The sequence below is a fragment of the Xyrauchen texanus genome, chromosome 15, assembly GCF_025860055.1.
Source record: "Xyrauchen texanus isolate HMW12.3.18 chromosome 15, RBS_HiC_50CHRs, whole genome shotgun sequence".
Lineage (NCBI taxonomy): Eukaryota > Metazoa > Chordata > Actinopteri > Cypriniformes > Catostomidae > Xyrauchen > Xyrauchen texanus.
Window position 1 is genome coordinate 43,482,088 of NC_068290.1, and position 25,566 is coordinate 43,507,653.

Here is a 25,566-nt window from a genome sequence, read left to right on the forward strand (position 1 = left end):
ACAGGGATACCATGGTCCTTAAACCAGATACTGGTAGCTTTGGCACTGTGTGCAGGTGCCATGTCCTGTTGGAAAATGAAATCTGCATCTCCATAAAGTTGGTCAGCAGCAGGAAGCATAAAGTGCTCTAAAACTTCCTGGTAGACGGCTGCGTTGACCTTGGACCTCAGAAAACACAGTGGACCAACACCAGCAGATGACATGGCACCCCAAACCATCACTGACTGTGGAAACTTTACACTGGACTTCAAGCAACGTGGATTCTGTGCCTTTCCTCTCTTCCTCCAGACTCTGGGACCTTGATTTCCAAAGGAAATGCAAAATTTACTTTCATCAGAGAACATAACTTTGGACCACTCAGCAGCAGTCCAGTCGAGACGCTTCTGAAGCTGTGTCTTGTTCAATAGTGGCTTGACACAAGGAATGTGACAGCTGAAACCCACGTCTTGCATACGTCTGTGCGTGGTGGTATTTGAAGACTCCACTCTTTGTGAATCTCCCCCACATTTTTGAATGGGTTTTGTTTCATAGTCCTCTCCAGGGTGCAGTTATCCCTATTGCTTGTACACTTTTTTCTACCACATCTTTTCCTTCCCTTCACCTCTCTATTAATGTTCTTGGACACAGAGCTCTGTGAACAGCCAGCCTCTTTAGCAATGACCTTTTGTGTCTTGCCCTCCTTGTGCAAGGTGTTAATGGTCGTCTTTTGGACAGCTGTCAAGTCAGCAGTCTTCCCCATGATTGTGTAGCCTACAGAACTAGACTGAGAGACCATTTAAAGGCCTTTGCAGGTGTTTTGAGTTAATTAGCCGATTAGAGTGTGGCACCCGGTGTCTTCAATATTGAACCTTTTCACAATATTCTAATTTTCTGAGATACTGATTTTGGGGTTTTTCATTAGTTGTCAGTTATAATCATCAATTAAAAGGAATGAACACTTGAAATATATCAGTCTGTGTGGAATGAATGTATACATTATCCAAGTTTCACTTTTTGAATGGAATTACTGAAATAAATCAACTTTTTGATGATATTCTAATTATATGACCAGCACCTGTATCTGTATTTCAATCTGGTCAATTCTCAGATGGCATTCGGCGCGTCAGCTCTGCCTCTGCGCTTTTAATATTCCTTTCCAACTCCACGAGTTCTCGTGCTTAAGGTTTTTTTGATGAATGAGGCATACTGTATGATCCAACGCCTAAGAACAGCCTTAAGTGCCTCCCAAGCCACACCCACAGAGGCAGGCTTTGTCCCTCGCCCGCCAACACCGCAATCACCAACAGATGGCCGAGATAATTTTTCCCCAGGTGTCCATCCCAGCCATGCTCGGCCCGCCCGCCACATAGTTAAACATAGTATTGGAAGAAAAGATATGAGAAAGGATATGTACTGCTTTCAATAAGGGTATTAATAGTCAAATATGGAAAGAATTTGACTGGAATAAGAAAATGAGATTCTTAAGACCCCATTGGTGATTTCAAAATATGATGGTAGCACCATTGTTGCACAGTATTGGAGGAATTGTGGAATGACAGGGGACTATACACATATCTTTTGGGAATGTCCAATCTACAGCAGTTCTGGCAGCAGATAAAAGGTAAGATTGATAAGACTCTGGGGATAGATATAACTTTGATTCCACTGTACTTTCTGCTTGATGGGATACCTTGATATGTTTAGTAAAAGTCAATTATATATGTTACATACTGTTTACTTCTTATGATAGCCAGGAAAACAATTACTGTTGTAAGCCCGTTTATCGGTCCAATGACGGTCTCCAATAATACGGGTGAAGGTCTCTGCGCGTTACAGTCTTTCCTTGTACGCAACACAACAATATTAAATGAAATACATTTTCTCTTATGTATTATCTCGTTATTTCATCTGACTCCATAAATGAAAAAGGTTTTTAATGATATCTGAGTATCATTAAAAGTGAGCGAATGTTTGATTATTCCTTTAACTCTTTAATTATATTTTACCCGCTTAGATTAAGAAACTATGTCGCTTTGAGGTCCTCGCGTGTTTTTCTCTACACCGCGGGTCTCACGATCACAAGCGGCCAGTATTGGATCATCAAACAGAGGTAATTGCTATATACCTGAGATCGGTCACGTTCACGTATACACAATCAAAGATACTTCAGTATAGCCCCATGGAATTGCACACACTTGAATGTAACTTAACGTTTTCTTCAGTAGAGGTCACGGCTACTATTACAGATGTAAGTTGACCAACATAACTTCTCTTGTAATAGCTTTGGATTGGCCATGTCGTGGTTTCCCACGTACACTTATCTGGAGAAACATCAAATTAAAACAGAGGTAAGACACACCCGAATTTAGATTGGTCAAGCAGCATTTGCTGTTCTAAACGGAAATTCCCTTTTTGTCTTTGCAAACCAAGTACACTTGAATCGATGCCAAATATTAGTCGTCACTAATCTGACGCAGACTTGCGGTAACATACGAATCATTTAATCTGTTTGAGAAACACAATGTCAGAGTCAGTCAGAATAAAATCAAATGTTGACAATTTATTGACCAGGTAACATAATCAATTCATCAATTCCAATTAGACATTGATAAGTCAAAGTTAGACATTTTATCAAAACACAAGATATACGAATTGCAATCACCTGAAATAAATTACAAACAGTAAACTGTTTGGGATCGTCTGATTACAGAGAGCCCTGAGCAATGTGTCGCCTCTCCTTAAATACCCAGATAATTCAACATGCTTACCAAATGGTGGTGTCTGTCATAATTAGATTTTGGTCCCCTGTTGAGGGGGTTCCTGTAGATTAACATACAGGAGGTATGGAGGATCTGGGGGAGGGCACACCTTTAAGGGGCACACCAAATTTCACATATTTTATAACTTCTTTTTTGCTTTTCATTATGGCTGGGAGGATGAGACCAGTTTACCAGGCGCACTGAGAGACTTTAAATGATACCAAACATGTTATAGTTACTTTTTGTACACACTTCACATTGCATAAGTTTTTAGTGAGCTTTAAGTGAGGAGGAGGAGTAAGATGAAGATACTTTAGAAGGGAGGTGTTAGCTGCACAGTATGTTGCATCTCGGATGTTGCTGTTACATCTGCGAGAGAGAGTTCAGATGTTAATTCTCATGAGAGCCTTTTGTTTTCTCGAGGAGAAGCCCAGGCTCACTGGCACCCGCCTTACACTGTGAATTGGATGAAACCACATACAACTACTTGGATACAATGGACACAAAGATTGAAACAGATTAAAATTATGGAGAGTATGGGAACTTTATTACAGTCAAAATTTCCTCTATTTTAACAGAGAGGTCAGTTGAAGAGTTCTTATAATTCAACAGAATATAGTCAATGAGATATGAGAATATATATGTTGGATATTTGTACTTTTCGGTCATGCCTGCTGTCTGGGGACGTTTGTTCTTGTTTGTGGTAAGCAAAAAGCAAATAAAAACAAAGTTAAAAAAAGAAGCGAAGGGACCTCCCTCGCTACTGGCTTGTAATTCAATTACAAAGCAGAAGCATTAGCCATCAAAACAGGCACCGCCCATGTTGAGCACATCTCCAACACCTCTAACAACATCGTCTTCTTAACAGATGCCTTTTCTGTCCTGCAGGCAGTTGAAACTGCCAGAGACAAATAACTGAACGATCTGTCCTAATCTCCTACCTCTCTTCGCAGAGCCCATGCAGTCATCTTGCAGTGGATTCCATCACACTGCAACATACTTGGTAATAAGGGTGCTAAAACTCTGGCAAAGGATCGATAACATTAAGAGCCGGAGGACAAATCTACAAAGACTATCATCAAGGCCAGGTAACCCAACACCCACGCTACAACAGCGCTGACCCATATCACCTGCTGACAAGATCTGAGCAGGTGACCATCTTCAGGTTGCTGACAGGCCACAGTCACCTCAACCACCTCATGTTCTCCAAATTCCATATAGCCAGTCAGATCACTGCCCGTATCAGAATGAGAGCATGGCAACAAAACATCTACTGCAGGTATACCCACTACACGACTGAGGCGTCAGATCTGGATGGCAGAGACATCAGTGAAGAGGAAGCTATTTGGTGGCCTGGAGGACGTGGCAGTCCATTTTGAATGTTTGAGAAGTAATTTGAAGTGAAATATAAAATATTTTTAAATACACCATCTTCACGACATTTACTGCATCTGAGTAAATAAGGGAAAAAACAAAGCTGAGCCAATCCTGACTTACTTGCAGGAAATCCATAAAAACTAGTTTTGTCAGGCTCTAAACACTTTGATCTTTAGACAAGAATCTTATTACAGATTATAACAAGTAGTTATACATGCAATTCTTACTAAAGCACACATTGAGAGTACACAATAGTGACTCTTTGCATAAAACTATGACACTAAATACATTCAGTAAGCACATCCTTCAAAAATCATGGAAACATTTCTTACTCAAATTCAAACACTGCAACACTCAATTTAATCACAGATGCAAGTTGGGTCTATTTGTAATAAGTTAACTGTACCTATATAAATAAGTTCTCTTTATTGATCCAAAAGTATGTTTACTTCATTTCACGCAAACCATTTGTCTTTCAAAATCAGGTCAAGGTGAACTAATTAGATTGTGCAAAATGGGTTGTTGATGCACTGTACACCTTCATGGCTAAATTAACTTTGATTTTGATATATCAATCTGGTGTGAGAAAAACTTTGTGAAGAGTTTTGAAATACTCAGTATTGAGAAATGTCTGTAATGTCATGTATAAAAGTAATATAAAAAGCAATACTGAAGATTAGTCAATCAGATTCATGTTTCCTGCATATTATAAAAACAAAACACAATCACATTGTTACAAGTCTCTGCAGGAGAGGCCCTGTTTTTTAAAGGTTCACTCCGTAACTTCTGTCTTTGTGTCATTTGAACTTACACTGACACACAGGACATACATGACAGACAGGGGTTCCCAGGCCTGAGGCAAAGGTAGGAGGAATGTGACAGAGAAGGACAGGGCCAGGCCCCATGCCTATATCATGATATATAGATCTTTATTGTGATGTAAAATTGCTCGTATCATGATATAAGATTTTGGACATATCGCCCACTCCTAATGACAGACAGTGACTGTAGGGTTATGAATTCTTTGACCAAATATATTTCCCCTTTATTTAGCAATACATTAGCAGCACTCAATAGACATGAATCACATTTGAAATTGAGCAGACCATACTTCTGACTGAACATGACATAGACATGCATTGCAAGTACATATGCTAAGTGCTGACACATTAATTTAAAATGACTCAAAAGTTATTTGGAAGGTATCGTAGAGTAACACTATTCACACTCATACTCGTGGTTTCAATTGCTAAGATGCAGGGAAATAAATTGTATCCAACCCAAATGCAAGACCTAAAAGTTACAATTTTGTACGAATGGTTAGACTGTAAATATCATTACTGTATAGATTGCTAATGTTGTAGTTAATCTGAATAATGGTAGTCTGCATAACTGTGTTTATAAATAGGACATGTTAGAACATGCAAGTAAACGGTTTAAAAATGCACATAAAAAAAGAACAAAAGTATAATTTTCTGCAGCCAAGCATGAATCCAGAACCTTCTATCAGATGCTCATGGTGCACTGGATGAACTGTGAGAAGATAAGATGTAAGAAACTGATTAAAATAATCATCATTAAATCATCATATCATTCATTTTCCGTCTTCAAATGCATCTTACACATCTACTCAAACATTAAAGCTGATGTAATTACAAGACAAAATGCTTTTTCTACAGCTGATTGGGCCCTTTAGATAAATACAAACATTTTGTTGTGCACAAACGTTTACAAGATGTTCATGACAATTATTATATTTATTCATTTTAAAAACTTTGCTTTATATAAGCTTGGAAGTTTACATTAAAAGTATGTTATTAAAAAATTATTCAGCGAAAAATTTTCAAGTTATATTTGAACTTATATTTGATCTTAACCATCTTATGCTCAGTTTATTTGCTGTAGTAAAGCAAATAAAAAAATTCAACACGTTGACTAGGAGAACTGATCCATCTAATCTACCCAGACCTTGACATGTGACATTGTTAGGAGATGATCAACGTTATTCTCTTCTGTGAGGGGTAATAATGTTTTGGCTCATCACTGTATAACTAACAAGTGATATAATTTAATTCTACAACCATAAATGAGTGCAGAATTAAATATTATTCTATTGTTAAATATCTAAAAATATTTTCTTCTTTAAATAGCTTCAATGTATTTTGAAAAAGAAAAAAAAAAAAGTCCTCCTACCCTAAAACAACACATATTTCTTTAGTTATAGGTTCACAAATTTGCTGAAGACTTACATCATCATATTGAAATGCTGCCATTCCCTGTTGAGCCTGGTCCCTCTTTCTGAACAGATCTACATGAGATTATAATAAAGAGATTCACTTGCTGTAAATGTATCATTTATCATCATATTTATTCAAATGAAATCAACAAAAAAAATATTATGCCAGTGCCAAATTACACATATAAAGCCTAGTGTTTCATTAAATGGAAAGCCCCATTCACAAACAAAATGTATAAAAGGAGATATCAAAAAGAAAGAAGATTCTCCATAAAACTCACCGGTCATGCTTCTCAGTTTGACGCAGCATGCAACATAATCATCAAACGAGATCTTTCCATTAGAGCTGAAACGCTTTATTATAGTATTCATGGTCTGAGGACTCAACCTGTAACCTGAACACACGTGACAATGTGTCTAACAGCCACCATGAACTTCATATCCATGTAATCATTCTTCACATTCTCTATACACTGAAATGTGTCCTAAAGACAACTTTCCCAAAAAACGAAAACTTTCTGAACGAACAACGGTAATTGACATAATCAGAATAGAGTTAGCACAGACAAATTGCTTTCGACAAAAGCTAAACAGAACATTTATTGAAGAGTCAATGACAGATGGAGGTTGAGGATACACATGCTTTCACATTTGGCCACAATACACCTTATTCACAGTAGCGCCATCTTTGATGGGAATTAAAACGAGGCTAGAGGGATAAGAGGGATAGACTTGCCATTTCTTCAAATCACATCTAATTTTCAAAAACTCCTGTTGACTAGTTATGTCTATTGACATTTCTAAGATATTTCAGCGGAACAATCCAAAAAGAGTTCAACCCACTGAAGAGACTGCAAGTCTATCCCTCCAAGTCTCATGAACTGTTTCCATCCAAGAGTTTTTTTAGGGCAAAAGATGTAGCACGTCAGAAAGCTTACCAATATAGCTGATGGAAATGCTAATTATTGCTAAAATGTAACAAGTGCACTGAGAACAAATGAATGGCCACTCTTTGCGATTCATTTCATCGTGGTAGCCATCCATTTATTTATTAAAAGTTCCTTTTCCACACCATCCAAAATTATTTGGAATTAACCCACAATACAAAAAACATATTATCATGTTTTAAATTAAAAATACACAATACTAGGCGAAAAGCTTCAATGTGCTTTTTTTGAACACTAACATATAGCCCAATTCTATAAAAGTATTATTTAGTTTACTTTTTAAAGAATGCTGGTAAAATTCCCTGTATTAAATACAATTTTCAAATGTAAAAAGCATTACATAAAAAAATATTTATTACCAAATGGAAAAATAATATTATTAGGCCCATATAATTGCCTTTTCTTTACACAAACTTAAATTAGCCTTACCTTCTTTTGTAAACGAAAAGTGCAGTAAAGACAAATTATACTTATATTCAAGATCTATTTTCTAAAAGAATTATATGCTGCTTCTCAGGAAAATGCATCTTTTTTTAAGGATATAAATATTTTAAAATATTTGTATTTTTTATATTTTATTCAACATTCTCAGATAGCATTTTTTTCTTCTGTAGTATAGCTGCTGAAGTAAATGCACGATGTTTTATAGTTTTAGATATTTACATGGGAAAACAAGCCAAAAATCATTAAAAAATGTATTTTGTTTCAGTGTATAATGGGACGAAGACTGCCCTCTCTCACCTTTTTGTTCACTTCGATCTATCTTTAACTAAAAAAAAAAAAAAAAAAAATCATTAATAAAGCTGTGTAATGCCAACTTTCTTCATGATAAGCAATACACAGTGACACATATACTGTATTATGATACAATAAGTCACAAGCTATCACATTATAATCTAGCTGCATTAAGTGTGCATGCACGAGGGATGAATGTATGCCTCAGCTGGGTGCAGTTTCATTCTCTACCCCTTAGAGATCAGGACACTTCACGCAACTTATAGAAAAGATGCTGAATGCGCAGAGAAATGCCAGTTTCAGAGTTTGTAGTTATTTACATTCACTGCTGTAAATAAGGATATGCAGTCAGGAATGTGTATATCAGATAATAATATGTACAGTTGAAGTCAGAAGTTTACATAAACTTAGGTTACATTTATTAAAACAATTTTTTTTAACCACTCCACAGATTTAAAATTAGTCAATTATCGTTTTGGCAAGTCGTTTAGGACATCAACTTTGTGCATGACACGAGTAATTTTTCCAACAATTGTATCAACATTTCAATGGGTCAGAAGTTTACATACAAGTTAACTGTGCCTTTAAGCAGGTTGTAAAATTCCAGAAAATGATATCACGCCTTTAGACAATTATCTTCTGATAGGTGTACTGAATTGGAGGTGTACCTGTGGATGTATTTTAGGCATACCTTCAAACTCAGTGCCTTTTTGCTTGACATCATGAGAAAATCAAAAGAAATCAGCAAAGACCTCAGAAAAAATATCACGGACCCCCACAAGTCTGGTTCATCCTTTGGAACAATGTCCAAATTCCTGAAGGTACTACTTTCATCTGTACAAACAATAGTACGCAAGTATAAACGCCATGGGACCACGAAGCAATCATACCGCTCAGGAAGGAGACGCATTCTGTCTCCTAGAGATGAACGTAGTTTGGTGCGAAAAGTGCAAATGAATCCCAGAACCTCAGCAAATAACCTTGTGAAGATACTGGAGGAAAAAGGTAGACAAGTATCTACACTCACCTAAAGGATTATTAGGAACACCTGTTCAATTTCTCATTAATGCAATTATCTAATCAACCAATCACATGGCAGTTGCTTCAATGCATTTAGGGGTGTGGTCCTGGTCAAGACAATCTCCTGAACTCCAAACTGACTGTCAGAATGGGAAAGAAAGGTGATTTAAGCTATTTTGAGCATGGCATGGTTGTTGGTGCCAGACGGGCCGGTCTTGAGTATTTCACAATCTGCTCAGTTACTGGGATTTTCACGCACAACAATTTCTAGGGTTTACAAAGAATGGTGTGAAAAGGGAAAAACATCCAGTATGCGGCAGACCTGTGGGCGAAAATGCCTTGTTGATGCTAGAGGTCAGAGGAGAATGGGCCAACTGATTCAAGCTGATAGAAGAGCAACTTTGCCTGAAATAACCACTCGTTACAACCGAGGTATGCAGCAAAGCATTTGTGAAGCCACAACACGCACAACCTTGAGGCGGATGGGCTACAACAGTAGAAGACCCCACCGGGTACCACTCATCTCCACTACAAATAGGAAGAAGAGGCTACAATTGGCAAGAGCTCATCAAAATTGGACAGTTGAAGACTGGAAAAATGTTGCCTGGTCTGATGAGTCTCGATTTCTGTTGAGACATTCAGATGGTAGAGTCAGAATTTGGCGTAAACAGAATGAGAACATGGATCCATCATTCCTTGTTACCACTGTGCAGGCTGGTGGTGGTGGTGGTGTAATGGTGTGGGGGATGTTTTCTTGGCACACTGTAGGCCCCTTAGTGCCAATTGGGCATCGTTTAAATGCCACGGCCTACCTGAGCATTGTTTCTAAAGAATGCTTTCAGCACCTTGTTGAATCAATGCCACGTAGAATTAAGGCAGTTCTGAAGGCGAAAGGGGGTCAAACACAGTATTAGTATGGTGTTCCTTATAATCCTTTAGGTGAGTGTATATCCACAGTAAAACAAGTCCTATATTGACATATCCTGAAAGGCTGCTTAGCAAGGAAGAAGCCGCTGCTCCAAAACCACCATAAAAAAGCCAGACTACAGTTTGCAAGTGAACATGGGGACAAAGATCTTAATTTAAGAAATATCCTCTGGTCTAATGAAAAAAAAACATTTAACTGTTTAGCCATAATGACCATTGTTATGTTTGGAGGAAAAAGGGTGAGGCCTGGATGAAGCATGGGGGTGGCAGCATCATGTTGTGGGGGTACATTGCTGCAGGAGGGACTGGTGCACTTCACAAAAATAGATGGCATCATGAGGAAAAATATGTGGATATATTGATGCAACAGCTCAAGACATCAGCCAGGAAGTTAAAACTCGGTCGCAAATGGGTCTTCCAAATGGACAATGACGCCAAGCATACTTCAAAGTTGTGTCAAAATGGCTTAAGAACAACAAAGTCAAGGTATTGGAGTGGCCATCACAAAGCCCTGACTTCAATCCAATAGAAAAGTTGTGGGCGGAACTGAAAAAGCAAGAGCAAGGAAGGGGGCCTACAAACCTGACTCCGTTACACCAGTTCTGTCTGGAGGAATGGGACAAAATTCCAAACTTTTTGTGAGAAGCTTGTGGAAGTCTACCCAAAACATTTGACCCAAGTTTAACAATTTAAAAGGCAATGCTACCAAATACTAACAAAGTGCATGTACACTTCTGACCCACTGGGAATGTGATGAAAGAAATAAAAGCTGAAATAAATAATTCTCTCTACTATCGTTCTGACATTTCACATTCTTAAAATAAAATAGTGATTCTAACTGACCTAAAAACGGGGAATGTTTTCTACCATTAAATGTCAGGAATCATGAAAAACTGAGTTTAAATGTATTTGGCTAAGGTGTATTTAAACATGGGGTCAGTAGTTACAGTATATGGCTAGGAAATTCTGTATCTTTTTTTAATCGTTTTTATAACTAGCCATGTTGGCAGCAATAGTACGTGTGCTCGCAGAACAAGAATAAAGCATGTAGGGCTGGACGCGCTTTATTCCCGCTCTGCGAGCATATACCAGATTATGTGAGTGGAGCAGAGCAGCAGCAATTTCCCCTCTGCGCTCAAAGCATTCTTTAATCGCTCTGCTCCAGCTCCACTATGGGTTGTCCATTTCCTGCTCCTTGCTCGCTCCGCTTTCCTGGATTAGAGAAACCGCGCTCCCTGTTCGCTCCATGTCAAATTTAGCACCTAACTGCCTCTCCACTGTAAAGTTATTTCAGTATGCTTTTTAATATCACAACCTTCCATGCAGAAGATGTATTAAATGAAAAATAAATACACAATACTAGAAGAAAAGCTACAATGTGCTTTATTAGAACGTTAACATTAGCCTAAGATAAAGTCTAAGTTAAATATTTTTTATAGCTTACTTTTGAAACATATCAGCAGCATTCTCTGGTTTTAATCAATTAAATAATTGCTAGATGCAAAAAAAAAATTAATTATTAGGCCTATATATTATTGCCATTATTTTCTATTATTGCACTTTTAATTAACCTTGCCCTATAATTCTGTTAACGAAAAAAAAAAAATAGATAGAACATACAGTTTTAATCAAAGACTGTCAAAACTATATGTCTAATGCGGAGTTCACTTTTAGATTTGCATTTAAGATTTTATTAGCATTTGCTGAACTTTTTTGTTTGCAAATGTTTAAGGCATAAATTAGCCTACGTCACTAAAAGAAATTTAGATGGTAATCAATTAAAGACAAATTACACCATATTAACACGTTGATTAGTTCAGTTGGTGTTTTAGGTCGTTAAAAGTTAATTTCATTAGCCTACAGTTACGATTGAGATACATTAGAATTTGTTATGTATACCCTGTCTTGTTCCACTGTTGCCCTTTTGTTTACCATTTTTGTCACTTTTGTACTCCTTAGTTTTCACTTTTGTCCCTTTTGTAGCTCCACAGTCTTGTTTTCCCTCATGTTCACTGTTCATTGTTTTCACCTGCCCTTGTTAATTTGCCTTTGGTTTCTGTTAATCTCCTTGTTATCTTGTTTGAGTCCTGTTTGTTCATTGGCCCCTTTGTCCCACATTTATGTATTTAAACCCTGTCTGTTTGTTCACTCTCTGTCAGTCGTTGTTTGTTAATGGAGGTATGTTGTTAGCCTGGTATGTGTTCCCTGCCTGAGTTCTCTGTTTGTGTTCATCGTGTTTAGTTTTCAGTTTTATGTTTTATTTCCCCATTGAGGGTTGTTCCTTTGTGTTTACTTGTTTGTTTATTTAATAAATTCTTAACTGCATTTGGATCCGCATCTCCTCGTCTGCCTCTCTGCTCAAGCGTTACAGAATTAGGCCTACTATATGTTTATTCAAAGTATTTAATAGTATATGTATTACGTGTGGACAAGTTTTTTAGGATTTCACAACAAACATTTGATCGTGGCAATCACCTCCCCACTCGTGTTCTCCTTCGCCCTCCTATCATTAATTTTCACTATATGTCAGTTGACGTAAGAATAAAGAGATGACACAAGCATGTAGTTAAGTCAAGCTTTACCGCAAGCTCAAAGGGTTAGTTCACCCAAAAATGAAAATTATACCATAATTTACTCACCCACAAGCCATCCTAGGTGTATTTGACTTTCTTCTTTCAGCCAAACACAATCGGAGTTATAAAAAAATATATAATATTATAATATAATGGGAGTGAATGGGTGCCTTAGATTTTGAAGCCCAAAAAAGCACATCCATCCATCAAAAAAGTAATCCATACGGTTCCAGGGGGTTAATAAAGGCCTTCTGAAGAGAAGCGATACGTTTTTGTAAGAAAAATATCTATATGTATGACTTTATAAACAAATCACTGGCTTCCGTTGACGGCCATCCGCACGTACACGGGAGAGTTGAATTCCGGCGTATGACGTAGGCGTAGTGTAAGCTCCAATGAGAAGTGACAAATGTGGAAGCGTGCTCTCCTGGCTCTTCAAAGCTTGGAAGAGACATGATATTTTTTTTTTATATAACTCTGTGTTTGGCTGAAAGAACAAAGTCATATACACCTAGGATGGCTTGAGGGCGAGTAAATTATGGGATAATTTTCATTTTTGGGTGAACATTGTGCAGGTCTAATCCACAGCTACTGGGAATGCTTGGTTGTGGTTATTGCTGCCAAAGGAGGATCCACTAATTATTTAATGCTAGGGCTCACTTACTTTTTCCCACAGTACTATTAATGTTTAATGGGTTGTCTCAATAAAGACATGAAAGATTATAGCGGTTTATGTTGTTAGCTTAAGCCCACTGTGTTTGTCTATACTTTTGACTTTGATGAAGAGATCACATTTTATGAGCAATTAATACAGAAAAACAGCTACTTCCAAAGGGTTCACATACTTTGTCCATTGTATCTTAATATTCTTTTACATTCTGGTTCAGAATAAACGTATATCTTCATTTTTAAGGCCTAACTAACATCATTAAATCCCAGACATACGTGGCTCTCTATGTGGCTTTCAACAATTCATTGTTAAATTTGACCCATTTTCAATTGTTAAAATCAAAATGTGGGTCACTTGGTTTAAAAGCCAGTTTAAGAGTTTTTACCCATGGAAGTGAAGGCCTGGCTCATTTCCTGTGGGTCGACTGTACCGCTCCCATCTCGGTCAATACTCGTGAAGTGCTGCTTCCAGCCGTTCAGCACCGCCCACAACTCCTTAAACTCATTGAAGCCCACTGAGTGAGACATGTCTCTCTGGTGAACAGCTAAGTTATGGAATATTACAGTTTTAATCCATTAAAAGACTGCATCAGGGCATAGTAATAATATCCAATGCATTCAGCTTTATAAATCATAAAAAGAGTTTGTGTGAGTGAGGATACATCAAGCATGCTGACCATCAGCCGACATGTCTCAAGATTGAAAGCTGAAATACACAAATTAATGTTAAGAATAATACATTTGAGATGAATTTCTCAGCTTAATCTTAGCAACTGATATAGTTCATTCAAAACAATCCCAATAATTATTTTTATGTGAACGAGAACAATAGCTGATAATTAGAACAGTTTTTTTTTTATCAATGTATTTCTTTAACTTCTCACTCAAGCATGAACGACTTTTATATAAGATGTTACAGAAATAATTGACACTGAATTAATGTTTGCAAACAACACATTCAAATATTAACTTAATTCACCTGTGAACATACAGTGGTTGTTTTCTGTTGAATGTACATTGGTATAATTGTGTGGACTATTATTTAAATATCCAACACATGCTGCCAATTATTGTTAGACCCAAAGTTTGAATATCGGTTAAAAAAAATACTGATCAAACTGATCAAAGGTATTTGTCTACATTTTTTTTTTTTTTTTTACCTTTGGTACCTTTTTCACAAGTGGTACAGTGGATCATCAAAAAGAGATATATCTATATTTACACACACACACACACTTTTTTTTGTACACATTTCACCATATTTTCAATTGGCATAGAACACAAAAACCTGGTCTCATAGTGTAAACATGACTGCATACGTTTAAGCAAAACTTTTTATCCATCTCTCCAGGTACAATTCACCGCAGTTTCCAGGTGAAATGAACACTAGAGGTGCTACAACAACTGTGTGTTCTATTCACTTTCACTCAAATCATGACTTCATGGCTGATTATGACTTTATAAAAACATATTTTTCTCTCTGTAATGTTATGATATCAACACACTTTTACTCTAACGCATCTATTGAAAAAGTATACATTTTATCACTTGTATTTCAGGCCCACCTACATATAAACACTTATTCCAAAATGATTTGCTTGCGCAGTAGGGCACTTCATTGGACTTTGGACAGGTGAAAAGCAGACAAGAACTCAAGCTGACAGAGACATAGGAGTGACACAAATTGATGTGGTTACTGCAGAAAAGATACTTTTCATTTCACGTCTGCATTTTAAAATAGTCGGTTAAGATAAGGTGTTGGTTAAGGGTAAAGATATGTCTGTTTTGTTAAACTCTCATTTCTCTTTCCAGACACTATTGGTTAAGTTTAGGGTAAAGTTTTAGATTAGGGAAGAACGTTTTATTAAAACCCCCATCTAAAATTCACCTTAAAAACCTCATCTGACTACAACCTTATTTCGCTTGGTTTTGGCACCCCACTGCTGGTCATTTCACTTGGAAACTGCAGTCAAACATGTTTTGAAGCACATAATTTCAGTTTTGCAAAAACGTTGCAATGCTCACGTAAATTTCATGAGATCAGGCTGCAAATTAGGGAAGTATATTTTTCGATATAGCTAATAAGTATTTGAAAGTAACTGGCTGGCTTACTTTGCTAGTAACACAGTATGGGACATTATTTTACAGTAAGCCAGGTGATATAGCTAATGAGCTCACCCGGTCTGAAAAAGACAACTGCCATTTCAATCCAGTAAGAACATTCACAGTACAATAGTAAACAGTACATGACATTAAAGTATATACAAAATAGTGTAAGTATCCGTTGTATCCGGTGTCATGACGGGCACAAAACCTCATTAATGTGTCATATTTTTATCACACATTTTAATAGCACATTATATGCATATTACAGGCATTATGGATTTTATGTCGATTTGTACAGGTAAGTGTAGTGTATAATATACTACCAAGGTTTTTGACACATACATATTGCATTGTTTGCTGATGAACTGCATTTAAAGAAGATTATTCAGTTGTGTTTTGGTGATTAAACAAATGTTCTTAATACACATCAAAATAATCTTGTGTTTGGAAACAACGATTATGTAAAAGGAAAACATGAAAAACTTCAACAAAAGCTTGATAGCAGTTTTGAAAGAATGACAAGTGGTTTTACAAATGTGAGGTTTGTACCAAGTTCGGTAGATGTACCACCTTGTGAAAATGGTACCAAAGTGATAAAAATAAACTGCAATACTATGTTTAGAACTACGACATATTTTGTGCATTACTATTAAATTCCAGAAACATTTGTGAATGTCTTACGTCTGTAGCCACCAGAGAAGTTGGCCTGGGTCAAACAAGTTTGAAGTTCTTCTGCAGATATTTGGCCATCCTAAACAACAAAAACAAACATATACTTTATTTACACTATAATATTCTAAACCTATTCAATTAAGAGTGCACTGATAGCAACTCTTTCATTCCAATACAAGTACAAAGTGGCTAGTCTTGGGCTTTGTTCACACTGCAGGGAAAATCAGTTTTTTTTTCTCAAATCCGATTTTTCAAATGTGATCTCTTCATCAAAGTCAAAAGTATAGACAAACACAGTGGGCTTAAGCTAACACCACAATCGGATCGAGTCAAACAAGAAGTAAACAAATCAGAAAGACTTCAACATTTCCAGGAGTACTGTAGGCAAAGCACATACACAATAAAGGACACATTTTAAACTATATTTTTATTTTGTGTTCAATGATGCATATTTTAAAGAATTAAGCAAAATAAACACGTCATAAACACATAATTTGTGCACACTCCCTTCCCCGCCCTTCAACCACCGTTCACCGGTGGTGATTGGCGGGCCAAGGGTATGATGATTTTAAGTATCCGTTAATGTTTTTGAGCTGTAGAGGCAGTCATGAATTAATGTACCCAAATGACAGAGAACGAGGCATAATTGCAGCTTGTTTTCAATAAATGCTTATATTGCATTGGGGATTAAAGCTGGAGTATGTCATTTCTGTGACACTAGTGCCACCAAACAGAAATGCAAAAATAAACATTGTTTTTAAACCAGCTTTCTTAATACGCCCCTTGCCTGCAGTTGTTCAAACAGTCAGATACGTAGTTAGACAGGCAGGTAGGCCATCCAATCATTGCATTCAGCCTGAATCCTTTTACAAGCCTGTCTGATCTGACTGCCACAGATCAGAGCACTTGATTTATTAATTGGTGACAGAATGCAAAAAGACTTTCAACCAGTATAGCATCATGACCCGCACCAGCCGACTACATGACAGCTTCTTCCCTCAAGCAATCAGACTTTTGAACACTTGATCTCTCACGATCAATAATCAGCACAGCACTTTATTAATCTTATATCTCACACTGGATTTTCAAATATATTCTCCTCAATACAACTACTGTGTGTGTGTGTGTGTGTGTGTGTGTGTGTGTGTGTGTGTGTGTGTAATTATATATATATATATATATATATATATTTTTTTATAAGCTTTTTATTGTATGTGTATTCTATATTGTGTGTATTGTTTACTGTACATTGTATATAATTATTGTGTTGTGCAAGCATGTTGTTTATTGTAATTGGTATATGTCTCGTCACTGTCATGACTGCTATGTTGCTCGGAACTGCACACAAGAATTTCACCTACTGTTGCACTTGTGTACATGGTAGTGTGACAATAAAGTGATTTGATTTGATGCAAAAAGACTGTCAACCAGTATAACAAAAAATGCTTCTGGTATAAATGGTATACCCTAGCTTTAAGAGAAGTTCTGAAATGTATAATATGTTTTATAGCAGACCAAATGAGAGAGCCTCTTACTTGACCAGAGACTGCAGTGAAGTATCCATACAGAGGGTCCTGTTGCTGGCCAGGAAATCCACCCGCAAACTACAGGAGGATGGTGAGAAACACTTAAAATTCAGTACATAACGTGATAACATTTTCAAAATGGGTGTTACGGCCATCAGAATGTGTTCATTCAAAACCATTAGGTACAAAACCTACTGAGATGATAGCAATACAATGTTGACGCACTGTTTAAAGACTTTGTTGTGCTCTCATCTCCAATAACAGGGATTGAGACCAGTAAATTCCACTCCTCAATGCTGAATTTACATCATTCAAATATACTGTACTTGTAGTTCAACAATGCAGTTCTACGTGAATAAAACAGGTTCAGAAAACAATTAGTTCCTGCTAATTCAATGTAATGCAATAAAGTTCAGTTCAAATAAAGTAGGTTCAAACCTTGATCTCTCACCACTGTGTCCCTGAGCAAGACATTCAATTTAAAAGTTAAATTGAACAATTTCACTAAACTAAAAAACAAAAATTATGGTAATGTAACTAAATTTGAATCATGTGGAACTGATTTTTCAAATTCAAAAGGATTTTTCTGTGAGCATTTGCCACTTGTGCATTCATGTTGAGTTAACCAGTTCTACTTTGATTAATACTAATCAATCTTTTAGCTGGCACTTTTCTTCAAACTCTTTCAGTGCACTCATTACAGGTGCAGCCATCCTGGAGCGATAAAGGTCAACTGCTGACCTCCAGCACTACACACCCAAATCATTGAGCTGGTTTATTCAGGTGTGTTCAAACTTTTACAATTAGGCTGAATAGAATGTGGTTAAATAGCTGTAAGAGAGCTATTTTAAAACATATAAAGGAACACTTCGCATAGCATAGAGTAAAAAAGGAAATACTCCCGCACTCTTCATCTGTCTGACTCGGTAAAAGTCATGAATTTTACCTTTACCTTTCGTCTGTTCTAAGTCAAATGTACTTATACAATATCAGTTTATATCATCTAAAACATAAGTTATGTAAACTCTTACCCCGCCAGCAGCTGGTGCGCCGTATCCTTGAAAATTCATTTTTAAAAGCGCGATATTCTCATGCGATATCCCGATTACAAACAAGTTGATGCTATTTAAATCTGTGGCTTGTTATCTCCACCCTCTTGCGGAATGGGAGTGTCTCTTTAAACAAAACTACGAACATACAACAGCATGCCCTTTTGACCAGCGATATCATCTTAGATATTTCATTCTAAAATTCTACCTTTTTATCTTCTCTAAAGTGTAAAAGTGCTCTTGAATCTTTTAATCGAAAGTAGACTAACACTTGTTAATTAAAAATGATTGACTGTTCAGAAACATCCCGCGCACTGGCGACACCTGCTGGTCAAATGCGTAAATGCACCAAGACAATGACGCAACGCCCTGGAGGTCACCTAACATTTCCTATATATGCTAAAAATGAACAAATCTCTGTTAAATATATAAACCTTTGATTATACTCTAATTGTTTTGTATCTCTTCTTGTAAATCTAAACCTTAAGTTACATCCTGCATCTACGTTTCATTTGCAACGTATTTAGATGATTTTATAGTTTTTTTGTTTTTGTTTTGTTTTTTCAAAAGAAGTTGTGTATGGTGTGGAAAAAGGAAATTGCTTCATGGAAGGGGTTTTCCACTTTATTCAGTATTTATACATGTAAACAGTTTGTAAAAATCTGTAACAAACTGTAATATACATAATTAGAAAATATTGGCAGAGTACAAATGATGATCACACAAATAAACAAATGAGAAAAAGATGTGTGCAAATGCATGTTAAAGTGGGAGGAGGGTCAGGGTACCTGAAAAAATAATAATAAATTAATTAATTTGTTAGGGGAAAATATGTAAATAGTGTGCAGACTTTGCCCTTGGGCTGGACTGATTTAGATTTGATTTAAGAACTTGTTTTCTAATCACGAGTTTTACAGCTCATATTTTAATTAGCCCATTTTTACTTAAAAATATAATAAGATCTAAATATAATTATAAAAAAATTACGAAAAATTGTGTGTACAAAATGTAGACAAGAATATTTTACTTTGTTAACAACCTCATAGCACATAACGGTTAACTGGCATGTTACGAAGAAATGGTGGACAGTCTGAGTGAGTTTGATTCATACATTGATAGGTTTACTAGCAAAATGCCTAATATTTTCAAAAGACATGGCCAGACGTGCAGTCCACCAATAACGTTAGAGTGACAACGTAGGAACACCCACTGGCAAATTCATAGTATAAAGACAAGCAACATCAATCAATAAATTAGTTGCATTTGAGTACGTTCCATTCAACTCAGATGTGGGATATTCCTACTTGTAATCTCCTCTAAATGCATTCCATTGCCAGATGCTCGGAAGATGACGTTTAAGGAAACAAAACTGATATGCTCCCGCTAGCTTAGCAGGTGTTTAACAAGCAACTCAATTCAGAAACAATCTGCAACACTAGCATTTGTGCTACATGTGTACGATTATCAAAGGAGAGTATAATTTACCATGTTTTGAACACCTGCTTCTCTGCTAATATTTGTTAAACATGCTTTAATATCATGTAATGTAGGAACTTGACGAATTTATCAATATAATTTTTATGAATGTTTATCACTTATTTTGTACATCTTCCTGCGTGCAGACATGTTTGTGTTGTCACACACCTGCATGTCAGCTAAATCGGAGTTTACAATTCCTGCACGATTTTCCAAGTTGTAATTACGACTCGAATGGTGTTCCATTGCACTTTGCCCAGTAGAAAGTTGGAAAATCTGACTTTCTGAATGCAGCATCCTGAGTGAGCCACTCGTTCCCTACTTTTGTTCACTTATTCTTTCCCACAAAAGAAAGAGATTCAGTGTCAACTGTCGAACTTGTCAGCAATGCTGGTGAAGGTCGTGGCTGACTTGGAGGATCTTGCTGTAAAACGTTGATCGATCACTGCCATGGATAAGGAATTCACTGAGTTAGTTACAAGAGTTGTGGATGTTGAGAAACGGATAAATTATCTGGAATTATCGGAGAGTAAATTAGCTGCTGACCCGCTAGCGACCAAGGAAAAGTTGGAAGACCTTGAGAATCGGAACCGGCGAAACAACGTCCAAATTTTTGGAATTCCTGAGGACGAAGAAGGTCAAGATATGGTGAAATTCCTAGACAAGCTCTTCCAGAGTCTGCTCAACATAACAGGCCATAAGCTGGAAATCGAGCGAGCTCGGAGTTCCGTGGAGGGAGACAGGCCCGAACAATTCTGGCCAAATTTTTGAGATCATCCCCTAAAAATCTTGTTTTATGCGAGGCGAGGAGAAAAGGCATGCTTTCTTGGAAGAACCACAACATTTTCTTGTTCCCAGACTTTGCGAATTAGACAAGAGAGAAACGTGATCGATTTAAGGAATGCAAGAAACACTTACATCAACGGACGGTCGTTGGTGATCATGGCATTTTTTCCACTCATGTAACAGCCGAGTGAGCCTGACTCACTGAACACTCACTTGACTGTCCGAAGAAACTGTACGTTTTATATTTATTTTTTTTGCTGGTTCGGCTAGCGGCGGGAGCTTGTTTTGTGGAGGAACACACCTTTGGGACAGTTATGTGTATGAATCTACACGTTTTTTTGTGCTTATTCCACCTATTGGCTGGAGTTTGTGTTATAGATAATTTTCTGTTGTGTAATTCTGTCTCACAAAATTGGCGCAGTCATGCGTGGGGTTAATGCACACGTTTTTATTTTATTTTTAGTTTGGGGGTTGAATGTTGCACCAATGTTGGTGTGTGGTCTTTATAATTTTATTTTTGACACACAATCAATTTTTTCTCATATGTCAAAATGTCAAATGTTAATGTAAGTGGATTGTCTCACCATGTTGAATGTGAATGGTTTAGGGCACCCAATAAAAAGAAGGAAGGTTATTTCTTTTCTTAAATGTAAGAAATTTGATATAGTGTTTCTTCAAGAAACGCATCTTTCCCCGCAGGAAGCTGAACATTTTGGGAAGATATGGGTGGACATGTTTTCTTTAGTGCTGCCTCAAGTAAGAGCAGGGGGGTCATTACATTGATAAGTAAACGTCTACAATTTAAATGTTTCAAACAGATTAAAGATAACTTAGGAAGAGTCATTATTGTTTTAGCAGAAATTCAGGGGCAAAGATCGATTTTGACTAATATTTATGCACCTAACATTGATGATCAGGGCGTTTTTATAAATCTCAGCCACTGGCACCCCTCATTATATAATATTGGGAGGAAACTTTAGTCTTTTGATGGACTCAGTCCTTGATCATAGTAAAGCAAATGTGTGTAAGCCCCCTAGAGCATCAGTGACACTTCACAGGATGTGTAAAAATCTTGGTCTTACAGATATTTGGAGACTTTTGAACCCAGCTGTTAGGAACTATACCTTTTTTTCATCAGTCCATAAGATTTATTCTAGAATAGATTTTTTTATATTTAAGTCCCTCATCTCATCTGTTGTTGATTGTTAAATTGGAAACATTTGAGTCTCAGATCATGCCCAGGTGATTTTAGAGGTGTTGCCACATACAGAGAAAAAAAGTAATATAGTCAGCACTTTAATGTATCCCTTTTGCAAAATCCTAAATTCCAAACAAATACTAAAGGCTGAAATCAATGTCTATATGGAGAACAACTGGTCCTCAGTATCCTCTGTGGGCATGGCTTTGGGGGCACTTTGGCGGTTCTTAGGTGTCGGATCATACAGTATCCCTCATTCATCAAAAAATTCAAAGCACAAGAACTTGTGTAGATGGAAGGGAATTTGGTTTAATTAAGGAATCTGGCTAAGTAAAGTTATGACATCTCTTATACAAATATATTAGGTGGGGTTTCCCCTGCTAATCCACACGGCATCCACGCACAACTCACCACACGCCCCACTGAGAGCAAGAACCACATTATGGGGACCACGAGGAGGTTACCCCATGTGACTCTACCCTCCCTAGCAACCAAGCCAATCTGGTTGCTTGGGAGACCTGGTTGGAGTCATTTAGCATGCCCTGGATTTGAACTTGTGACTCCATGGGTGTGGTATTCCACGTCTTTACTCGCTGAGCTACCCAGGGCCCTGGGATTGAGAATAATTTTATTGGATGGATTAAGTTACTTTATAGACACCCACTGGCGGCAGTACAAACAAATTTATTAATTTCAATTTATTTCACTCTGAATAGGGGTACCCGGCAGGGTTGCCCTCTTTCCCCATTATTGTTCTGTATTGCCCTGGAACCATTAGTAGCCACGATAAAAAGGGAAGATGATTTTCCAGGAGTGGTGGCTGGAGGTATGGCGCATAAGCTTTTGCTTTACATAGATGATATTTTATTATTTGTCTCCGACCCCATTAGATCTATGCTTTGCATCCATAGAATTATTAATTTTAATTATAATTATTAAGTTCTCAGGATACAGAGTCAATTGTTCTAAATCCAATTGTTACTTCCCAGTAACGGCTTACCAACCAGGGCATTAAGCATTTGGGCATTTTATTCCCAGCAAATGTATCTGATTTCATTTTAACTCCTTAATAAAAAGTTTTTCGAGGTGGGCATTTATCTATGATTGGGAAGTTTAATGTTACATTTATCTATGATTGGGAAGGTTAATGTTATTAAAATTAATTGTATTCCAAAATGTAACTACCTGCTACAATCTCTCCCTGTAGATGACCCCCCTCTCTTATTTCAAGCAATTTGATAGCATAGCAAAGTCCTTCATTTGGAATGGTATGAGTTCTAGATTACATTTTAATAGGTTACATAGACCGATTGACAAAGGTGGGCTAGGCCTACCCAAGATTTTAAATTTTATTTATTTATTTATTTATTTTTTATTATTATGCATAGACATCAGACATTTGGCTCATTGGTCACTTCCCTCTGAGAGAGCCCCTCCCTGGTTTTGTATTGAACAGGAAGTTCTTGCTCCTATTTTGCCATTGCAAAGCCTTTCTATCAAACTAATCTGAGAAGTTAAGTTACACCCCATTATCTCGCATTTGTGTCCAGAGTGTTTAATTCAGACATTTATTTAAATGTTGCCTCAAGCAAATGGCTAAACCCTAAATTATATATTAATAAGTCCCCTTTCTGCTGATTAGAGTGGATTGTGAGGGGGGTTACTACACTCTGTAATCTATATGAGAGTGGAGTGTTGAGATCTTTTGAAATTTTGGTTAAAAGTTTTGGGATTCCCTGATCTCAGTTCTATAGGTATTTACAGCTCCGCCACCGGCACTGTTTTGTTTATGTATCTGCCCCCTAAAGCGGCAGATACTCTGGGAGAGGTGATTACTGCTTTTGAAAATGTCATGAGCCGTTAGTGTATTACTCCCTGCCAGGCACGGATTTAGAAAGCAGAGGCCCCTGGGCACAAAATCTTCGAGGAGGGGTGAAGCAGAAGGATTGGGGTTCAGAATTTATTTGATAGGAAGTGGGGCAACTTATTGTTTTTGGGAGACTCTCGGGGAGGGGCGGTGGAGAGAGTAGTTTAGTTTTAATTATACATTATTATTTTATTCTTTTTTCTGTTTTGTGTGTGTGTGCGTGTGTGTGTGTGTGTGTGTGTGTATGTGTGAGCGTGTATTTATCACTTTGTGGGGACCAAATGTCCCCATAAGGATAGTAAAACCCGAAATTTTTGACCTTGTGGGGACATTTTGTCGGTCCCCATGAGGAAAACAGCTTATAAATCATACTAAATTATGTTTTTTGAAAATGTAAAAATGCAGAAAGTTTTCTGTGAGGTTTAGGTTTAGGGGTAGGGTTAGGTTTAGGGGATAGAATATAAAGTTTGTACAGTATAAAAACCATTATGTCTATGGAAAGTCCCCATAAAACATGGAAACCAAACATGTGTGTGTGTGTGTGTGTGTGTGTGTGTGTGTGTGTTTGTGTTGTGACCACAGGGATGTTCGTTGGGAGTCAGGGTTGGTGATTGGGAGGGGGAGCTAATAGTGGGGATTAAATGTTAAATGTGATTCAATGTATATATGTTTTTTTTTTGTGATATGTTTATGAATCAATAAAAAAAAACTGTCACAATGAGCACTTCACAATTGAATTTCTAATTTTGCTGTTCAATACAAAATAAATCAATTCATATATAGGCTACATGTAAATGAAAATAAGTGTCGATAAAAATACAAATAAATAAAATAAAATAAATAATAATAAAAAAAAACATAACAGATAGAAATGCAAAACTTACAGATACCATTTCAAATATACAATTTTTTATATTTTATACAGAATTTTGCCATTAAGATGAAGAATACTTGATTTACTAAATAATTCACTGAGGTGATATTATTTTAACTCAGGACACTGCACACAGTGGAAATGATAATTCTGTGGATAAATTTAATATTCGGTTATAACATGTACACTGGTATTTGCAATTCTTCCCATAAGGCCTGCACTCCTGAGTCTTCTCTTTACTGTTGTACATGAAACTGGTGTTGAGCAGGTAGAATTCAATGAAGCTGTCAGCGGAGGACATGCGAGGCGTCTATTTCTCAAACTAGAGACTCTGATGTACTTATCTTCTTGTGTAGTTGTACATCTGGTCTTCCACATCTCATTCTGTCCTTGTTAGAGTCAGTTGTCCTGTGTCTTTGAAGACTGTAGTTACATCTTTGTATGAAATCTTCAGTTTTTTTGGCAATTTCAAACACTGTATATCATTCATTCCTCAAAACAATGATTGACTGACGAGTTTCTTGAGAAAGCTGTTTATTTTTTACATTTTTTACCTAATATTGAGCTTAAGACATGCCAGTCTATTGCATACTGTGGCAACTCAAAAACAAACACAAAGACAATGTTAAGCTTCGTTTAACAAACCAAACAGCTTTCAATTATATTTTATATAATGTCAAGTGATTTTCTAGATCTAGCATGATTACTCAAGGAAAAGGTGTTGGAGTGAAGCTGCTGTCTAGATTTCATTAAAAATAACTTTTTAGTGATGGTGCAGTTTTTCCTATTC

At 36.9% G+C, this 25,566-nt stretch overlaps 1 protein-coding gene across 1 annotated transcript; it reads right to left on the minus strand.

Annotated features, from left to right (window-relative positions):
• Window positions 1-4,927: 4,927 nt before the first annotated feature.
• sri (sorcin) lies at window positions 4,928-18,668 on the minus strand. The gene is made up of 8 exons (XM_052143919.1): window positions 18,558-18,668; window positions 17,536-17,604; window positions 16,010-16,079; window positions 13,885-13,928; window positions 13,609-13,756; window positions 6,633-6,746; window positions 6,365-6,423; window positions 4,928-5,648 (listed from the first exon to the last, which is right to left on the minus strand). The coding sequence occupies exons 1-8, from the start codon at window positions 18,594-18,596 to the stop codon at window positions 5,622-5,624; spliced, it is 570 nt and encodes a 189-aa protein (XP_051999879.1). The 5' UTR covers window positions 18,597-18,668; the 3' UTR covers window positions 4,928-5,621.
• Window positions 18,669-25,566: the final 6,898 nt, after the last annotated feature.

What these genes read in the sequence shown, in the direction of transcription:
- sri (XM_052143919.1), bottom strand. Translation starts at nt 18,596, where the DNA reads ATGAATTTTCAAGGATACGGCGCACCAGCTGCTGGCGGG. An exon ending in TCACTGCAGTCTCTGGTCAA is followed by an intron (nt 16,080 to 17,535) that starts GTAAGAGGCTCT and finishes TTTGTTGTTTAG; the next exon opens with GATGGCCAAATATCTGCAGA. An exon ending in CAGCATTTCAATATGATGAT is followed by an intron (nt 5,649 to 6,364) that starts GTAAGTCTTCAG and finishes ATCTTCTCACAG; the next exon opens with TTCATCCAGTGCACCATGAG.